The following is a 20,859-nucleotide window of genomic DNA, read 5'->3' on the forward strand; positions in this document are numbered from 1 at the left end:
ATTATTATTTTAATTTTCTTTTTAATTATCTTGTATTTTTCCGCATTATTAAAGTAAGAAACGGGAGATAATTGAAGGAAATTTAAATGTAGATAATTCTTTCGTCGATAGCAAACTTTAATCTTCTGCATTACGTTATTTGTAATATTCCCCGTTGCAGATTTTTCATTTCATCATTTATCGCTTTATCCGAATATAATGTTTGGATATCATATCAACTCAATAAATCAAACTTTTCCGATATCAAAGTACCGAAACGCCGACTATTGCAATCAGTAGTCGATGCCGCTTTTTATAGTGACTCGAATTCAGTAATTCAGGGACGAAAAATTAGCATCTCTCGATCGAAAATCACATCGCTCAAATCCATCCTCCGTGACTCAGCCTGGTACACGTCGCTCGCGTGGTCACGTGTCGGAACCACCCTCTCTTAACCCCTTTACCACCCTCTGTCCTTACTACAACCCAGCGACCACGTGCTGTTGTTTGGAGTCGTCGAAATCACCGTTCGCGCGACTCCGTATATCGAATTCGAGAACCGCCGGCACAGGCAGCCAGTCACTGCCGGTATTATTGATCAAAACTCTGCCCATCATCTGACAGCTTGTTGTCCGCAGTTGCCATGGCAAGTCGACGGCTCGATCATTCCAATTCCTGGCTGGGATCGGCTTCTTTTCTCACTCGTTTACCCTCCAACTACTCGACACCCCGCGATTACCTCTCCTTTCCCTTGCAGGATTGCACGAGATACCAAGATTAGTCTTGATATTGTCTTGCCTTGTCTTGAATTTCAAGACAAGATCAAGACAAGATTTTTAATTAGTTATCAAGACAATACCAAGACTAAGACTGTCAAGATTATTGGTTCTCAAAGAAACTAAAATATTTATATTTGTAAATGAAAAAAATCACTATACAGGTCCCAAAAGTCCCGAACCGATCGAATATTTCATAAACTATGCACTTTAGAAAGAAATGTTTCAGACAAAAGTTGTATGGCTTGAAGGCGGCCATCAGATAGTGGCAATGATTTGACATGGGAGAGTCATTTGAAAGTCACGTGAAGATCACCGTCAATTTCTTAAATGAAACTTCCTATTTTTTATTAAATATTCTGGTAGCTCACGTCGAGAGCTTTCCAAAACACTATAATAAAGTATTTCTTCATTGAGTACTTTTCGAGTTATGAGGCTTGAAATCATTTCTTAATTTTGCATAAACCGTAAAATATCTTGTAAAATATTAATTTTTCTATTATCTTACCTTAATACTTTTATGTACAAAATAATGAGAGGAATCAATTGGTGTAAAGAAAAAACATAGTTGTTTTTAAGAAAAAAATATGTAATTTGCAATTAACAATTACATTTTTTTTTAAACAACTATGTGTTTTCTTTACACCAATTGATTCCTCTCATTATTTTGTACATAAAAATATTAAGGTAAGATAATCGAAAAATGAATATACTAGATATTTTATGGTTTATGCAAAATTAAGAAATGATTTCAAGCCTCATAACTCGAAAAGTACTCAATGAAGAAATACTTTATTATAGTGTTTTGGAAAAGTCTCGAGATAAGCTATACGAATATGTAATAAAAAATAGGGAGTTCCATTTAAGAAATTGAAGACCTTTATGTCACCTTCAAATGACTCTCCAAGGTCAAATCATTGCCACTATTTGATGGTCCCCTTCAAGCCATACAACTTTTGTCTGAAACATTTCTTTCTAAAATACATAGTTTATGAAATATTCGATCGGTCCGGGACTTTTGGGACACCCTGTATATGAATTTAAAAAAAATGTATTCAATAAAAACATTTATATTAATAAATTTAAAAGCATTTAATATTAATACAATATAATATTTTTATAAATTAGAAATCAAACTCGCAAATTTTAGACATTATAAAGAGGATTTCACCCAGGAATTGATATACATTAGTGCTTTTAAAGATTTACTTTGTAATCTGGTTCTATTTTTTAACATAGTCAAAGTTCCCATTGAGAAAAGTCTTTCTACTGGCATGGACGAGGCAATTGAACTTAAAATGTTTCGAGCCATTTTTGACAATGTGGGATAAATATGAATCTGATTTTTTTACCACTCCAAAATATTTATATCTGCACATTCTCTTGGAGCCTATAAATAATTATTAATTTCTGTTTTCCATGAAACATTAAATGTTTTTTTATATAAATAAACGGCATTTATATCGATTACATAGTAATAATTATAATTAAAATATCATACAATAGTAATAATTATTTCAAATTATATTACAAAAATTATGTTAAATATTATTTAAATAATTTTTTAATATTAGATAAAAAATTGTTAATAAAATCGAGATAAGACAATACAAGACGAGATTTTTGCTACCAATATTCACTCAAGACCAAGGCAAGATTTAAATTTTTGAAAATTTTCAGTACCAATACAATATTTTTACGAATATTGTCGTGTCTTGTGTCTTGTGCAACCCTACAAATATTCGTTAATCTTTCTAAAGTTATTTCTCTCTTTTTTTTATTCATTCATAAAATCCCTTTTTCTTGATTCATAGAAGCCTTTTCAACTAATCTCAGTTTGATTTTCCTCTATTCTATTAACATTGATCGCATAATATTGATCCCAATATTTTTATTTTAATTATTTTTATCTTGAATTTTATGCGCGTTATCGAAAAATTGCAATCTGATGAACGCAAAAAAATATTTGTATAATAATTGAATGATTAAAATGAATGAAATGATGAGGAATTTCAATAGATTGACTTTGCATCGACTCGATCGGTTAAATCCTTTTGAGAAGTGGGTTACAATCTCGGTTGTCGGCGATAGCGCAGAAATTGCAGACAGAAAGTTTTGGCAAATCGGCGATTAGAGAGGCTGCCTTAATTGACATCCTTATCAGCAAACTTCGGCAACCTCGAGCATTGCCAAGAAATTTTCGATTTGCTCCGCTTTTACCCATTATTCACGATCGGGAGGGGGGAGGTCTGATTACAACCCCCCCCCCCCCCCCGTTGATCGATCTTCACATTGGGGCTGTTATGAAAATACGCTACTGGCGAATAGTTTGAACTATTAGTGTATTTTACTTTTATTATAACACTTAATCAATAAATTGAATCAATAAATTGTATTTAAATCTCTTTAATAATAGTTTAAGTATCACTAATTAACAGTGTTTGCTGGTATCTAGATAAAATTATCTAGATAATTATCTAGGTAAAGAAATGGATCATCTTTATCTTTAACTAGGTGAAGAAATACAAAGTATCTTTATCTTTATCTTAGATAAAAAATATATGTCATCTTATCTAAAAATTGTCTAAGATGACGTTTTCATTATGCAAAAGAATTTTCCAGGCAAGCTTCTAAAAATCTATCTAAAATAGCTAAAATATATTTTTTATTTGGAAAATAATATTACAAATATACTTTATCTTGTACATGTTTTACTTAAATTTGTGCAATGCATTAATGTATATTTTATAAAAATGATATATGTATTGTTACACATTGATTATTATATTATTAATATATTATTAATATATTATAAATATATTATAAAAATATATTATAAATATAAATTAATAAATAAATATTTATCATATTGTTTATATACTTTTTTGTTATTATTTAAATATTCTTTAGGAAAAGAGAAAGAATATGTGTTTATGATTTTAATATCCCATTTATAATCTGCGTCACATTTTTTACAAATATTTATAGTCTTATAAAATAAACAAAAATATCTAGATTATCTAGATTATCACAATAATCCTCTCATCTTTCATCTAGATTAAGTAAAAGCAAAATCATCTTTATCTCATCTAAGATAAATTTACGGATTTTTATCTTTATCTTTATCTAGATAATTTTGAAATTATCTACAGCAAACACTGCTAATTAAGTTTGTCAAGTATAAAATACTTGAAAATAATAGGAGAGATATTTGGAACAATAGAATAGAAAAGACTTATTAAATGTAAAAAGTTATCAATAGTTTTTCTGAGATATTTATACGTTAATAATAAATATTTTATTAATAATTTGTTTTACATTCTAGAATAGGCTGTGTAGGAAGATGTCATCGCCCAACTGTACAATCAACTTCAGCGAAGCTTCAAGCTATCAGCTCGATGAGGATTTCTTCGAATTGGTTGATATAGATAACCAAGTGTGCAAGCTACAAATATCCTTTTAATATACAAAATGATTAGGTGGGAATAGAATATCTAAGTAACTTTAAATTTAAAAAAAACCGAAAGATATTAATGATATAATTTGTATAATTTTAAGAAGCTAATTACGTTGCAAGAAGTTCTAATGATATAAAATTAATTCGAAATAAAAAATGCAAGAAAAATAAAAATACATAAATTTATTTATTTTTTCGAAAAATGTATATTTTTAAAAATATATACATTTACAAAAAATATATAAATATATACATTTACAAAATATATACATTTACAAAAAATGCAAGAAAAATAAAAATACATCTTTTCATTTAAAGAAAAACATGTTAATCTTGAAAAATATGAAAATAATAAATTTTTTGAAAAATAAGAAATTTTTTTATATTATGTTTTCTTTTTAAAATTATGCATATATAATTAATTAATATCTCGTTATATAATCTTTTTTCTTTCTCCCACATTTCTTATATAATCTTCTTTTGCGAATCCCATTAAGATGATTAATCCTTAATGCTTTTTTCAATCGTTACGCGTTACTAGAAAATGAAGAGCTTGCTCTTGATACGAAATGCTTGCTAGAAACATTGAAACAATGTCTCTCCAGATATACAGTTGAATCGCTTGATGAGCAAGTTTTCAAAAAAATTCTGCCAAAAGCTCAACACTTTCTATTACAGGTAATTTTATGAAAAATTAATATTATAACATACATATACAGGGTGTCCCATTTTAATATATCTAGTCGAATATCTCGAAAACCAAGCCCGAGAGAGAAAAATGTTTCCGACAAAAGTTGTATGATTTCAAGGGGATCATAAGATGGTATCATTAGTTTGACCTTGAAGAGTCATTCGAAGGTCACGCGAAGATCACTTTAATTTTTTTAAATAGAACACCCTATATATTTTTATACATTCTTGTAGTTCATCTCGAGATCTTTCCAAAACTCTATAATAAAGTATTTCTTCATTGAATACTTTTCGATTTATGAGGCTTGAAATAATTTCTTAATTTTACACAAACCATAAAATATCTAGTAAAATATTCATTTTTCAATTATCTCTCTCTTACCTTAATATTTTTATGTACAAAATAATATCTTACCTTTATGTACAAAATATTATCTTACCTTAATATTTTTATGTACAAAATAATGAGAGGAATCAATTGGTGTAAAAACAACTGTATGTTTTCTTTAAGGTAAGATAATCGAAAAATGAATATTTTATTAGATATTTTATGGTTTATGTAAAATTAAGAAATTATTTCAAGTCTCATAACTCGAAAAGTGTTCGATGAAGAAATACTTTATTATAGTGTTTTGGAAAGCTCTCGAGATGAGCTACAAGAATGTGCAAAAATATATAGGGTGTTCCATTTAAAAAAATTAAAGTAACCTTCGCATGACCTCTAAATGACTCTTCAAGGTCAAACCAATGGTACCCTCTTATGGCACCCTTGAAACCATACAACTTTTGTCTGAAACATTTTTCTCTCTCGGACTTGGTTTTCGAGATATTCGACTGGATGAATTAAAATAGGACACCCTGTATATATATTTTTTAAATTATATTCATGTATGTGTTGTATGTGTAAAATTATAATTCTATTGTACATAAAATCTTATTTATAATCTGATTGTTTCATCTTTCATATTGGGATATTTTCGATTTTCTGTAATGCTAAAGATCGTAAGCTCCATAGACGACACAGTAAAGAACGATGCGAGAATCGATGATCTGGATAATGTTACGCACAAACTACGTATCTGTGATGGTATGCTTGTCTTCTGGAAGGAATGCATAGAACATGTATCCACACTTGGAAAAGTTCGAGCTGTTTACATCACATCATTATGCGACATTTTACCTGAAACGATCAAAGTCGTTTTTGAGCATTGCAAAACCAGGTATTTTTAATATAATAAACGATACACTCATTTTCATATATTAATAAATTCTAATTAAATTTATTAATAAATATAAATTTAAATATTAATAAATTTTCATATATTATAAATTAGAATAAATATTGTCGAGACACTGTTTGATTTCGATATAAATACGCAATTGCAAATAAATCTGTCACATAAATATTATTTTCTTTGATGATGGATATAATTGTTTCATCATTAATTTTTCATATTATTATATTTGTATGGATATTATTTTTTTCTTATATTAAATTTGTTTAATTTATTTCCATAATTTTACTATGATCATTTTTATTATTTATTTTTCATTTTTATTTTTATTATTTTTATTATTATTTATTTTTCATTTTTATTTTTATTATTTTTATTATATTTATTTTTCATTTTTATTTTTATTATTTTTTATTATTATTATTACTTCATTTTTTCTAGAGAAATTTTCATTAATATCATATATGATACTGTTATGATATTTTGTTCCTTCTGTTATTATTAAAAATTATTCGTGTAAAAAATAAATAATTATTAGGAATTTTTGTGATTTTATGACATTTTTGTGACATAAATATACATAGATTAATACATAGAATAAAAAAGATTGTTGAAAAATTATTATAGCCCAAAATATGGAGTATTATTGAGCGGTGCCATGCAAGAATTGAGAAATTTATTCACAAAAGGAGGCGCGATCTTTAAGCTGTTCTTTGCCACTTTGGACGGCGTAATCGTTTTCGACACGGATGTGCAATCGGAAACGGAGCTGTTGACGAAAGGTAAGAGCGATCCGTCCATTATGTCCTAACGACTCTTTAACCTGGGAATCTTTACTTTCGACCTTATCGCGAGCGTATTCATTCTTAAGGATTTTTTCAACTTAACTTAGTAACTAGAAACAGAAAAAAAAACATAATAGACAATAATTTACAGTGTATATGTGAAATAATTAAAACAGAGAGAAAGAGAGAGAGAGAGAGAGAGAGGGAGATTTTTGAGAGAGAGGTTTTGCAAATTTCGAAAAATTATTTAGAAACGTATTATTTTATAAAAATATAAGATATCTCATTCTTATTGAGCTCTTATTAATATATTTATTTTCCCGTAAATACAAAATTCTAAATCGATTTTCTTGTAAAATATATGATAAAACATATTCTTTTTTGTTATATATTAAAGAAAACTTTATTAAATTTTAAACTATATTAAATTTTACTGCTTTTTAATGCATTTAATTAATTTCTATCTATTGCCATTGATTTTCTTAGTAATCGATGCATATGGTAACATCGCTTCCATTGCAAACGGTATGGATACCAAGACGTTTGTTGATTTATCCGAAGCATTCGCTAAGCTGGCGATCACTTATCATGATGATATTAAACCAAACAGCGTCATAATACATCTCACTCAAATGGCGAAAGATGTATCTTGTCTTTTGTCCACGATCAAGGTATATTAGAATGCAATTTTAATATATGTGCTACATTATTTATTTTAGCGCGAATCTAGATGAAATATTTTCATACAATGCATTATAAATAATAATTTTAGATATTAATATAATAATATTATACATTATATTTATTATATTAGCAATATTTTATATATACAGGGTGTCTCAAAAGTCCCGGACCGGTCGAATATTTCATAAACTATGCACTTTAGAAAGAAATGTTTCAGACAAAAGTTGTATGACTTGAAGGGGGCCATCAGATAGTGGCAATGATTTGACATGGGAGAGTCATTTGAAAGTTACGTGAAGATCACCGTCAATTTCTTAAATGGAACTCCCTATTTTTATTACATATTTGTGTAGCTTATCTCGAGAGCTTCCCAAAACACTATAATAAAGTATTTCTTCATTGAGTACTTTTCGAGTTATGAGGCTTGAAATCATTTCTTAATTTTGCATAAACCATAAAATATCTAGTAAAATATTCATTTTTCGATTATCTTATCTTAATACTTTTATACACAATAATAATGAGAGGAATCAATTGGTGTAAAGAAAACACATAGTTGTTTTAAAAAAAAAAATGTAATTGTTAATTGCAAATTACATATTTTTTTCTTAAAAACAACTATGTTTTTTCTTTACACCAATTGATTCCTCTCATTATTTTGTACATAAAATTATTAAGGTAAGATAATCGAAAAATGAATATTTTACAAGATATTTTATGGTTTATGTAAAATTAAGAAATGATTTCGAGCCTCATAATTCGGAAAGTACTTAATGAAAACTAACTTATTTATAGTGTTTTGGAAAGCTCTCGACGTGAGCTACCAGAATATTTAATAAAAACTAGGGAGTTCCATTTAAGAAATTGACGGTAATCTTCACGTAACTTTCAAATGACTCTCCCATGTCAAATCATTGCCATTATCTGATGGCCCTCTTCAAGCCATACAACTTTTGTCTGAAATATTTCTTTCTAAAATGCATAGTTTATGAAATATTCGACTGATCCGGGACTTTTGGGTCACCTTGTATATATATATATATATATATATATATATATATAAATAATATTATTAATATAATTATATATATATATATATATATTATATATTATATATTATATATATTATACATTATATAATATATATATTATAATATTATTAATATAATTATCAATATATATATATTGATAATTATATTAATAATATTGTATATACATCAGTAACAATTAGATATATTATATTGTAGGATCAAAAGGATAAGAATGCGGAACGAAGTATAATGGTTGCTATGCGTTTGCTGAAAATCCTCGAGAAATTAACAACTGTCTACAATGAACATCTTACATCCGAAACGATGCCATGTCTGCTAGAATTTTTGGCGTATATGCATGGGTAATCAACTTTTCATCAATCACACACTATATTAATCTTTAATCGAAATAGAAATTATATTTTTGACTTTTATAAGAACTTTCGCTTGTATGTATGTATTGCTTAAAATTATATTATATAGAATTATTATATACACATTATATGAATATTATACATTTATATAATTAAACAATAGAATATACTATTAAAAGGATATAATAAATATTATATAATACAATAATATAATTTATTATATTAATTATTTTTGTTACAGATATTCATGCTTCGGTTTAACAAAACGGGATGAAAGAATCTCGATCAATGCCACGATTTTCCTAGATATCATCTTTAAACACTATGATTTCAAGCAGGTGCAATAAAATTCAATTAAAAAAAAAGAAAATAAATCGCATTTATAATATTTTATCATTATTATAAGCAGTTCTATTTCTTCGTAAAATAATAAATAATAAATTTGTATACACAAAATAGCACAAAATATGATAAACTAAGATATTCTTACATTATTACATTATTACATTATATGAAAAAAAATGAGAAATATGCACATAAAAATTAGCACATTTTACAAAATTGTGTAAATTGCAATTGTTCGTATGTTTTAGGTATATTTCCAGTATGGAAAGCAAATTGTCTCACATGATCAATATGTAAATTATTATTTATTGACAATAGCTATTATGAAAAAACTGAACAACATGCCATACGAGCATTGTTGCAAATGGTTTTTAGATTCAGATTCGATCTTAGACGTCGCACTGACATATATAGAATATCGTAAGTGATAAAAAGTAAACAATTTCAAGAATTTTATATAATCTAATTTTAAGGATTTATAAATTAAATACATATTATAAATATGAATTTAATAAAAAAGTTTTATAAATTTAAAATAATTTATCAATTAAATTATATTTATATTTTATATTTATATTTATATTTATATTTTATATTAAAATATCTTTATATTTTATATTAAAATATGTTTATATTTTATAACAGTTATAATAAGTTTTTATAAACAGTTTGTATCAACAGTTATAATAAGTTATTTCTATTGTAGTTGGAGAAGAAATCTGTATCGGAGAGTTTAGATTATCAGGCATTGATGAGATCGGTGGATCACGGTTGATCAGTGTCTATGAGGCAACTTTAATCTTTTTTTGCAATCTTATCAGCAAAATTCAATTAAAAGACTTTCACACACTCGAGACACTTTTGCTAAAGCATCTGTTGTGTGGTCACTTTTGGAGCTCTCTGTTAAGCTCGGATGTTTGGTGTTTTATTGCCAGGTAAACGACCGCGCTTGATCTTCATAAATATTAATATTAGCATTAATATTAATGAAATTAATACTTTGATGAATAAAATAATAGTTGCAAATGCACTTAATTAATTAATTAATATATTATTAATTATTATATTAATCAATTAATTAATATATTATTAATTAATTAATAAAAAAATTAATATAATTTTTATTGATTAATACATTATTTTTTATGATTTTTAATAATATATAGGTCTAATTAATTCATTAATATAATTAATATTCATTAATATTATTAATATAATTAATTGTTTAATCATACATTAATTAAAATATTAATTAAAATATGTTTAAGACTCGGGACTTCACAGTTGTGCGCCGATCATATCAAACATCTGTTCAAAGTATCCGTCATTTTAATAGAAAGACATGATAGCATAGAAGCAATCATGCTAGATTACATGATTATCAGTCTATTTGAACTATTAAACGAAGACATGAAATTTTCCCTTCTCGGAAATCTTATCGAGAATCTGGATACAAATAATTACGCACCTATCGTGTATTTACTAGTAGGAAAAACTAAAGGTTTTCTTACGAAACAATTATCCCATAAACTCGGGGATTTGTCGAAGGCTTTTTTGGATCTGCAAGAACATCCTTCTACTCGAAATTGGAAACGACTTGTAAGATTTATCAATCTCTTATATATTGCAAAAAAAAAGAATAAATTTTCTTATTAATTTAATTCAAAAAATGAATAAATTTTCGTATTAATTTAATTCAAAAACTTTGATCAATGTTAAAATATTGCTTAGAAAACTTTCAAACTTGAAAATCTCTTGTCCACTTGTTTCCAGATACAATCCATATCAACGATAATAATGATAGATTACAGGGATAATAAGGACATTATTGAAATCTTAACTAAAATATGGACTTTCGTGGAAAGTGCGATCATCGTTTGCGAGGGCAAACAATTAGATATACTATCTGATTTGTTCGTTAGTTTGCTCGATGTCACTCATCTTGGATGTTTTCAGGATAATACGTTTTGTTCGGTATAAATATGCTTTATTGTTATTTACTTATTTATTAAGTATAAAATTTTGTGGTCGTAAAAGTATTGAAAATATTTGATATTTCAGATTTTGAAGTCTATCGCGACCTCGTGCATTTATCTGCCTCCTCCGGGCAAAATCAAAATCTGCCATTTTCTACGACGATGCATCGAGGATTTTGATCATTGCAGAGTGCAGAGCGTCGCGCCTATTTTGATTGAGTTGTTGGTTCATCTGTTGGAACACGAAAACTCCTGGGTACGTCAGGAAGCTCTAGAGACCTTCGAGCATATGGGACAAAAATGTTCGGAGCAACTAGTCGCTAAAGTAGCAAAGGCTCTGGCTAAGATGCCGAACATTAGCAGCATCATGCAAGCTTATTTGTCCTCGAAACCCTATTATTCCCTGGAAGGCTTCGCAAATATGCAAAACTATCTTAGATATTTAGTTACAGCTATCCAAAGTCGCGGCGAGCATACGTGCTACGAGTACAATGTAAGGATGATTAAAGATACAATTTAAGAAATGAAAGATAATTATGTATCTCAGGAAAGTTATTTTAATCTTATGCACAACAGTAAATCCAATAATTTAATATTTTATTTTTAATATACAGAATGTCCCAAAAGTCCCGGACTGGTCGAATATTTAATAAACTATGCACTTTAGAAAGAAATGTTTCAGACAAAAGTTGTATGGCTTGAAGGGGGCCATCAGATAGTGGCTATGATTTGACATGGGAGAGTCATTTGAAAATTACGTGAAGATCACCGTCAATTTCTTAAATGGAACTCCCTATTTTTTGTTAAATATCCTGGTAGCTCACGTCGAGAGCTTTCCAAAACACTATAATTAAGTTAGTTTTCATTAAGTACTTTCCGAATTATAAGGCTTGAAATCATTTCTTAATTTTGCATAAACCATAAAATAACTAGTAAAATATTCATTTTTCGATTATCTTATCTTAATACTTTTATGTACAAAATAATGAGAGGAATCAATTGGTAAAGAAAACACATAGTTGTTTTAAAAAAATATGTAATTGTTAATTGCAAATTACATGTTTTTTTCTTAAAAACAACTATGTTTTTTCTTTACACCAATTGATTCCTCTCATTATTTTGTACATAAAAGTATTAAGGTGAGATAATCGAAAAATTTTACAAGATATTTTACGGTTGTCTGAAACATTTCTTTCTAAAGTGCATAGTTTATGAAATATTCGACCGGTCCGGGACTTTTGAGACACCCTGTATACTATTAAATTAAATTGATTTTTTCAACGATATAAAAAAAATTATTAAAAAATTGTATCGCTCAAGAATCTCTTATTTTTATACAAAATTATATTGATCGAGATCCAATGTTCCTCTTCGAACAAAATAATTTTGATTTAATGTTATATATCTTTTTTCTTTTTTTTTTTGAAGTATAAAACAATTAAAAAAATTAAAACATCCTGTATACATAAGTTAAATACAAAGCATTATGACTTTATGGAAATAATAATCACAATAAATATATAATAAATTCATAAATTTAAGGAATCCGAGAGAGAGGAGAAGATACCAAGGCTGGAAAAAGAGGAAACCTCATGCGATGTTATTATGCCAATATCAGTACAACTGGACGAACGAGCGGAAGAATTGTGCAACGGATTGACAAAGGTATTGGAAGGTCAGGCTGTTATCAGTGATACCGTCTGCAGGAAATTGATAACTATTCTAGAAAAAATTCTTCAAACGAAATGAAATTTCACAGAACTGATGTTTTATTTATTCTGTGTGATAGATAATCTACTAGTGATAAAGATGAGGATTGATTTATCGGAAATAGTAATGATTGTAACAATTGAAAAAAAGAAAAAAATTAGTAAAAGATGAATTGAAAAAGATTACTTTATAAAATATATAATAAAATAATTTAAAATAAATTAAAAAATGTACAATAATTTTTAAATAAATTAAAATATGTACAATAACTAAAACGAAATTTATAATATTTGTAACATTATTTTAAAAATATTTTATTGAAAATGATAGTAATAATTTCAAAATAAGACGTAACGGCGTAAATTCACAAACAGACACAGAATGCTTTCCGGACATATACAATGATTTAATAAATAAACTTCCTGACGCCTGAGGTCATACACAGAAAAATTAATACCAGTATAATGAACGTTATTCTGTCACTTATATTCGTACCTTCGAAGAGAGAAGTAACATACAGTTTTATAAAGTTTTTCTAGTGGCAGATAAATTAATATAATTCGGACTCATCATGATATTATAAGTTACTTTTGTCTCACTGGGTTTAATAACTTCTTAATTTGATTTAATTATTTTAATTTTAATAATCTTTATTCTGTTCATTGTTTAAAGTCTCATTTCAAATGTAAATATTGCGAATCCATGGTTGACAATTACTTTATTTATTTTTATAGTCTGACTATTGGTCTGCCGTTTGACAAACGTCCATTAGAATCACACACAATTTAGGTCTATTAACCTAAACTTGTAAGGTCCGTTTCATCCATGGATATAACCGTAAGATGATCTCCCTACTGTTTTACTGCGAATTAAAATTCATTAAATATGTTTACTGCGTACAGCATTTGCTTACTTTCCGAGAATTAATATGCGCTGAAGATGACTTAAATATAAGTCGAAACGTCCGCTCTTAAATTGTCTAAACATCTATGTATTATTAATACTGAATTTTCAACCTATTAATGTTTACTACTATTTAATCCGTATAATTCGCGAATAATAATGATCTCCAGCTCTCTATGCCTGTCTGAATGATTTTAATTTATTAATTAAGAGAGCTTTACTACTATTTAATTAAAAATAAGAAGTAAGTATAAAAATTATGAAATATAAAATCAAGAAGAGAAATAATTAAAAAATAAATAGAAAAGAAAGAGAGCTTTTAAAATTTTTTAATTGTCAACAAGTAAAGCCTTAAGGATGTTTTGTATGTACAATCCCAGCAAAAAGTAGCTGAAAATCAATATTGACGAATATCCATTTTTGGTATATTTTGAGTATGAGAAATTGTGTGGAATTAATTTTTATTGTCAATTAATGTTCCCCGGAGGGATAGGCCCCCCCGGGGTGCTGATATACAGTCAGCGACACTTACGCCGCGCGCAACCTTCAATAATTTATGGGCGGGGGACAATCGCCCCCCCCGCCGATGGGCCGAGCAATACGCGCGCGGGGGGAGGAAAAACCTCCCCCCTATCATGAACATTTTGATAGTTCCATTGCCCCGGTTGGTTGGCCGGGGCAATTCACATCAATTACCATTACTCACACCCCCGGGCCGAACGCAAGCGGAAAGAGTCATGAGATTAAAAAGGGCCCGGAGGCGAGCACGCGGCAGAGAAAAAGAAGATAATAAAAATAAGAATAAGAATTTTTCGCGGCATTCACACTCGTATAAAATACAATAATGTTTTCGCGGCATTCACACTCGCTAACAAAGAGGCCCACACAACATGCAATAAACATTTTAAAATATAACAATATATAAAGAAGAAAATACAAAAAAGATTAAAACCGTGGGCAAGACAACAACTAACTAATAAATTACGCGGCATTCACACACAACAACATACAACAGGGACTAGACAAATCAGCACAGGACACCTAGTGCCGCTCCTGCTCGGCGGGCCCGCGCCGGCGAAACGCGCGGGGGGGCGTAGCGGGCACCCCACCAGCAGAGGGGCGTGAAGGTGCGGCGTACTGGCGAACGCCAGACACATGCTCCACGTAGATATCCCTGGACCAGCGGATGGAATCCGAGACAACGAGACGGCGCAACAAAGAGGCATATGCACTGCCAATGTGCAACACCCGAAGCACCGCCTCGTTGGCCGGATCCCACGAGCCCAAGGAACCGACGACGAAGGCCGTCACGACAACGCGGTACCCTTCGCGCTGGAGCGCCTCCGCTAGGGACGAGTATTTGGCAACTTTCCTCGCCCTAGCCTCCTCGAACGACTCCCAGCGATTTTCAAAGGGCACCGCGACGTCGCATATGACGACACACTTGGAGGGCTCGTGCCTGACCACAAGGTCAGGTCGTAGCTCCCCAGGTTCCCCGTCAATTCCCTCAACTCGCCGATTCACCCGCTTATCTCCCGGCATCCGGCAAGCCTTCCAGAGGCGGTGCAATGCGGCGTCGTGCCTCAGCTGTATGGCGGCAGAATGGACCCCACAATGGTTTAAGACATGGGGAAGGGTCTCGGCTGCCAACCCGCAACGCCGACACCTTCGGTCTGCCTCCCCCCAACGGCGTGCACCGTTGAGTGGGAGGACATCCAATTTGGCTCGGTGTATAAATCGCCAGTCGGCGAAGCGGGTGAAGCTGCCGCCGCGGACAAAGTGATTGCTCACCCCAGCCCGCGACGACACCTCGAACACCTTCCCCTGGTCCGGTTTGGATATTAGCGAATTGAAATAATACGCCGCCACCGCCGAGCGCAGACGGGTCACCACCTGGTTGCGAGCACCAGGTGGGACTTTTACCACGTCGCCCCTGGGACCCCGGCACTCGATTATCAGCTCCTCGGTCGCTTCACACCACCGCCACCGAAGGAGTAACCTTTCGGACTGCCTCCTCGCAGCATTCCTCGCCCTCGACCACAGGGAGGATTCACCCCCGCCTCGCAGCCTCCCCTCGAGTGAGCCCGAGAGGAAAGCCGCGACGTCCTCGTTGGTCGGAGGACCGCCAATGCGCCTGGCTACAACTCCCCGCAGAGACGCCCACGCGAGATTCCTGACCGCGTCGCAGCCAGCCGTAAGCATACGGAAGGCATGCGACACGGACAGGATATCCGCAAGGTCAGCTAGCGGAAGCAGTCCACAACCCCCGACTCTCGGGGGGAGGTAGACAACCTCCGCACTGGCTCTCTGCGGGAGGTTGAGCCAGGACTTGGCCATCCGCCGGACCTGCAGGTCGGCGGCCTTCAGGGGTTTTTTCTCCACTGTGGCGCCCCGCAGCAGAAAATCCAACCGTGGCAAGATGTTGGTGGCCACTAACTCCAACTTCTGCCACGGAGCGAGGAGAGATTGGTCCACCGCTCGGAGATCCTCGAGGAGGCCCCCAATTGTGACAAATGGTGTTTGGTCGACCGAGGACCCGGTCGGGACACCAAGATGTCTATAAGGCTCACCAGATGCAAGGCAATGAACGGGCTGTCCTTGGATGACGAACGTCGTCGGCAGGACCCTGTCGCCAGAGCCCGCGGCGAGATGCAGGGTGGCACATTTGGCAGGGTTGAACCGCAACCCCACCGACGACGCCGCGCCCTCCGCGACGGCCAAAAGCCGCCGCATTCCCTCAGGCGTATCTGCGACGAGTGCAATGTCGTCCGCGTACGCCACAATACTGTGACGAGAGCCCAACAGATCGAACCCCACATCGACCGCGGTAACTGCACGCAGTACCGAGTCGATAGCAAGGTCAAATACAATCGGGCTCAGCGGACAACCCTGCCGCACACCCGAGCGAATAAGGACAGGAGTGGTGTAGCCCTCAGCGGTTCGGACCCGCGTGGAGCACCCGTCATACATGGAGTTCCATACATTGACGAGACCCCCCGGCACGCCGGAGCGAACGAGAGCGCGGCGGATCGCCGCGTGCGGGACCGAACCAAACGCATTGGATAGGTCCAGCCACGCGACGACCGCCTGCCGTCGAGTCCGCCGGGCATCAGTCAGAACCTCCTGAAGAACGAAGTTGTGTTCAAAACACCCCTCGTCCCGCAGGAACCCCTTCTGAGCCGGACAGAGCTTGTTGTTGGCGACCGCCCATTCGATCATACGATCGGCGATGAGCGCGGCAAAAAGCTTGGGGGCGGTGTCTCCCAGTGCGAGAGGGCGCCAGTTTTCTAAAGAGTCGCGATCCCCTTTCTTGTACACCAATACGGTGTTGGAGGTCTTCCAGAACGCGGGGACTGCCTCGAGCCGATAGCACGCGTTAAACAGCGCAGTGAGGAGTCGCGCCCCAGGATCCGCTCCACGGAGGTCACGGTACGTGATACCGTCGGGACCCGGCGCAGAATTCGTCATACGCCGGAGCCGACGGTCCACTTCTCGCTCCGTGAAGGGATCCATGAGGTACGCGTATTCCCCCCCATCGACCGAGGGATCAGTGGGCTCAGCCCCCGCGCTGGAACCGTCCAGATCCTCCCCTCCGCGATACAGCCGCTCGAAGTACGCATGAACCCGATCCTTCGGCACTTGGCAGAATTCTACGGGCCTCTGCAATACTTCTCTGACCGCCTTGCGTCGGTTCGTCCTGTACAGCGCCTGCACGCGCGTGGCCTCGCGCACCCAGCCGCCGCGTCCTTCTCCCGACTGCAGAGGGCCAGCCGGTGCCGACCCTCTTTCCCCCCTTACACCGCCACCGTCTCCCACCAACACCCCTCCCTCGCCGCGCCGCTCCCCCGCCTCACGCGACCGAACTGGACGGTCGCGGACGCCGGATGCACCCCCATCAACCCTCCCCGATGCCTCCTCCCCGAGGAAAGCCGCGACCGAGGCCGCAAACTCCTCCAGGTCCGCAATCGAGGTGACGGCCTCGGCACGCCCAACCAGCACATCGCGAGCGGCCACTCGCCGCCGTCTGCGGAGTCCTGCGACTGCCGCAGGGACAGATCGGCCACCGTATGGCTGGGCAGACGGGCCGGCGGCACGCCGCAGGCCTCGGAGGTGCCTCCCGCCTCCGCTGCTCCTCGGACCCGCCGGTGTCTCCCTGCCAGCCCCGACGCCGCCGGCTGCGTGTCCTCTCCGCCGACGACCCATCACCCCAGGGACACCCTCCGGAGCACTCGGATGACTGACGCCTCCTGGTCCTCCAGGTCGTCCAGCACGCACTCCCGATGCTCCCTCCACGCTAGTCCCCTGAGGTGGGACCCCCGCTCCATCCCCTGAAACAGCGCGGATCAAAGTCCGCTGAACTTGGACCGTGTACGGTCTCATTAATGAATTTAAGTTCGCCGGCGCTTGCAACGGGGGAAGGCCGGGCACCGGGTCCCGCCCCGCGGCCGCCGGACTCCCGCCGCCGGGGGAGCCACCGCTCAGCCGCCGCCTCGCCCTTCTCCCCAGGCGCACTCTCCACGGCTCATCCTCCTCTCCACTGTCCCCCTCGCCCTCCGTACTCCCCTGCGCCACCTCCTTCGGATGTCGCCGCTCCTCCACTCTGGATGGTGTTAGGGGCCTCTCCTCCTCTCGACGCATCCGCCGCCCGACCAGACACGGCGACACCTCCGTGATGGGGGGGAGGTGGGACGGGGCAGCGTGCCCCGCCTCCCCGCGGGGAACCCCGTGGACATCACGGGGGACCCGCATGAAACTGTCGTCACCGTGCTGGTCGTGAGTGCGACAGGCGTTGACGACACCGCGGGCATCGCCGGCGGTGATAGTGGCGACCTCCGACCCCCCACTGGACCGCCGCGGATGGACTGCGGCGGGGTGGGGGTACGTCTTGCGGGGGGCATGGTCCCACGTTGTAGGGGGGGTGTCCTCGTCGTCCCCTGGGCCCCCACTCCTTCTGTCGCCCGCGGTGTCAGCGCGGCGCTCAAGTCGCGCACCGCGGTGCCGGCTTTTCGGATGGTGGATGCCGGCTGGGCCCCTGGGCTTCTCCTCTTCTTCTTTGATGCTCTTCGGGGCCCCCGCGATGCGCTATTGGCCGATGGTCTGGCCTGTGCCCTCGCCTCCGTTGCGCACTTCGCGGCTGATGCGCTCGCCCGAGTCTGTTTCCTGGTACGAGGCCCCGCCAGGATGGTGTTTGGCGGGGTCCTCTCGGGCGACCTCCTCCTCTCGCCCCCCCTCCCGCCGAACGTAGGTGTATCGTCGGCAGACTCCGGTGATGGGAGGGGGGGCCCGCGCATCGACCTGGACGCGCCGCTCTTCTCGAGAGGCACGCTGCTGGACCTCCGTATCCTCGGATTATATATGGTCCCCGCCGGGCTGATGGTGGTTGGCGGGGTCACGGAGGTCCTCATTAATGGTCCATTCACCTCGCCGGATGGTCTGCGGGGCGATCCGCGTGCCTCTCTTGACGCGGGAGGCGAACTCTTCCTATTGGCTGCGCCGCGCTTCAATGGAAGCCTGCCTTTAGGTTGCGGATGCGCCTTAAGGCCCGTAGTTGCGGCGGCCGGCGCGCCGGCCGTGGCGCTATCCAAGATGGCGGCCGCGCCACCTGTCACCGTTGCTGTTGTTGTTGTTGTTGTGGCCGCCGACGACGATGTTCTGCACGTCGACGGCCCCGGTGCTGCGGTGACGGCCGCGTACGAGGGGGATGTCCTCGCCGGTGGTGTGGCGGGTGTGGATGCTGTTGTTGTTGCAGGTGGTGTTGCTGCTGTTGTTCCTGGCGCCGGAGCCGTGGAGCGCAACCCGAGTTGCCGCGAGTCGGACGGGCGACCTCGCGATGACGCCCCGGCGGACGCCGACGACCCCGGGGCGGAACCCGCCGCCGGCCGGCCCCGCGCATTCGCGGAGGACCCATCGTAATTGACATTATTATTGGAGTTACTTGCTCCGTCCGTACAATCCCAGCAAAAAGTAGCTGAAAATCAATATTGACGAATATCCATTTTTGGTATATTTTGAGTATGAGAAATTGTGTGGAATATTACAATTTGATCTTAGCTACAGTACAGAGATGTATTTTTTAATATTTATTGCATTTTTACTGAAATATTCCGAATTTTGTTAATCGAAATGATTAACTTTTGGCAGAGAATTTCGTCTTGTGACAAATACATGGCTAACTTCATTGAATTATATTTAATATCTTTTTAACCAGTTAGTATTTGTATAATATTATTTGACCAAATATTTCCTCTGTATCTAAACTTTTGCAAATTTTAAACAAATTGTGAATATTATTTCCATGCTCAGACAGCACAAAAAAAACTAAAAGATATCTTAAAGATGTTTAAAGGACTTTAAGACGCCCTTAAGTCGTCTTTTAGATGTTTTTTGGACATGTGTGCTGTCTGGGCTAATCGACTAATCGACGAGTCGATGAAAATAGTTGATTTAAAAATTCTACTGTAGATTCTAAACATATGTAAAGACATTTTGTACAATTTTCATTAAATTCTCAATATTTTGCAAATAGATACAAAACATCCTTAAACTTTCTGTCAATACTAAATATTGCATAAGATTGTATCTGCTAAGATTAAGATCTTTTATTCAATCTTTTTAATTGAAGAGCATATTTTCAATGATATTGTATAAAAAAAAAGATAAATTTAAAAAGTTTTACGACTTTTCACAATTTTATATAACATTTAGTCTATTAATTTAATTAAAGATGTGATCTATATAATAGACCAAATAAAAAAATATGTTATTTTATATAATAGTATAAAAATATGTTATTTTTTCTCATTCATTAATTTATTCATTCATACAGCATTTTAAACTTTTTACCCTTTTTACTATACTAAAACGCCATCTGGATATGTGACGACTTTAATTGATGATTCATAGTTCTTGCATAC

General features: G+C 36.7%; 2 protein-coding genes across 3 annotated transcripts in view; one reads left to right on the forward strand and one right to left on the reverse strand.

The window, feature by feature from the left end:
- LOC105258218 (uncharacterized protein C1orf112 homolog) overlaps window positions 1-14,050 on the forward strand; it is a 48,322-nt gene extending 34,272 nt beyond the window's left edge. The window contains exons 2-15 of one of the 2 annotated variants that reach the window (XM_025406715.1): window positions 4,081-4,206; window positions 4,744-4,890; window positions 5,902-6,122; window positions 6,765-6,919; window positions 7,409-7,593; window positions 8,854-8,999; window positions 9,253-9,349; window positions 9,605-9,776; window positions 10,063-10,291; window positions 10,625-10,955; window positions 11,130-11,330; window positions 11,418-11,825; window positions 12,875-12,997; window positions 13,777-14,050. In XM_025406715.1, the coding sequence (XP_025262500.1) occupies window positions 4,099-4,206; window positions 4,744-4,890; window positions 5,902-6,122; window positions 6,765-6,919; window positions 7,409-7,593; window positions 8,854-8,999; window positions 9,253-9,349; window positions 9,605-9,776; window positions 10,063-10,291; window positions 10,625-10,955; window positions 11,130-11,330; window positions 11,418-11,825; window positions 12,875-12,997; window positions 13,777-13,800 (2,547 nt within the window). In that variant the 5' untranslated portion in view covers window positions 4,081-4,098 and the 3' untranslated portion in view covers window positions 13,801-14,050. Of the gene's footprint in view, window positions 1-4,080; window positions 4,207-4,743; window positions 4,891-5,901; window positions 6,123-6,764; window positions 6,920-7,408; window positions 7,594-8,853; window positions 9,000-9,252; window positions 9,350-9,604; window positions 9,777-10,062; window positions 10,292-10,624; window positions 10,956-11,129; window positions 11,331-11,417; window positions 11,826-12,874; window positions 13,181-13,776 lie in introns of those variants that run through there. The other variant, XM_020029676.2, reaches the window with a different exon arrangement.
- A 936-nt stretch (window positions 14,051-14,986) lies between these two features.
- LOC112637315 lies at window positions 14,987-18,583 on the reverse strand. The gene has a single exon (XM_025406755.1). The coding sequence runs from the start codon at window positions 18,581-18,583 to the stop codon at window positions 14,987-14,989; it is 3,597 nt and encodes a 1,198-aa protein (XP_025262540.1).
- Window positions 18,584-20,859: the final 2,276 nt, after the last annotated feature.

Source organism: Camponotus floridanus, unplaced genomic scaffold (assembly GCF_003227725.1).
Source record: "Camponotus floridanus strain SB8 unplaced genomic scaffold, Cflo_v7.5 scaffold152, whole genome shotgun sequence".
Classification (NCBI taxonomy): domain Eukaryota; kingdom Metazoa; phylum Arthropoda; class Insecta; order Hymenoptera; family Formicidae; genus Camponotus; species Camponotus floridanus.

Excerpts from the sequence above, each read along its gene's own strand:
- LOC112637315 (XM_025406755.1), bottom strand. The coding sequence starts at position 18,583 with ATGCGTCGAGAGGAGGAGAGGCCCCTAACACCATCCAGAGTGGAGGAG.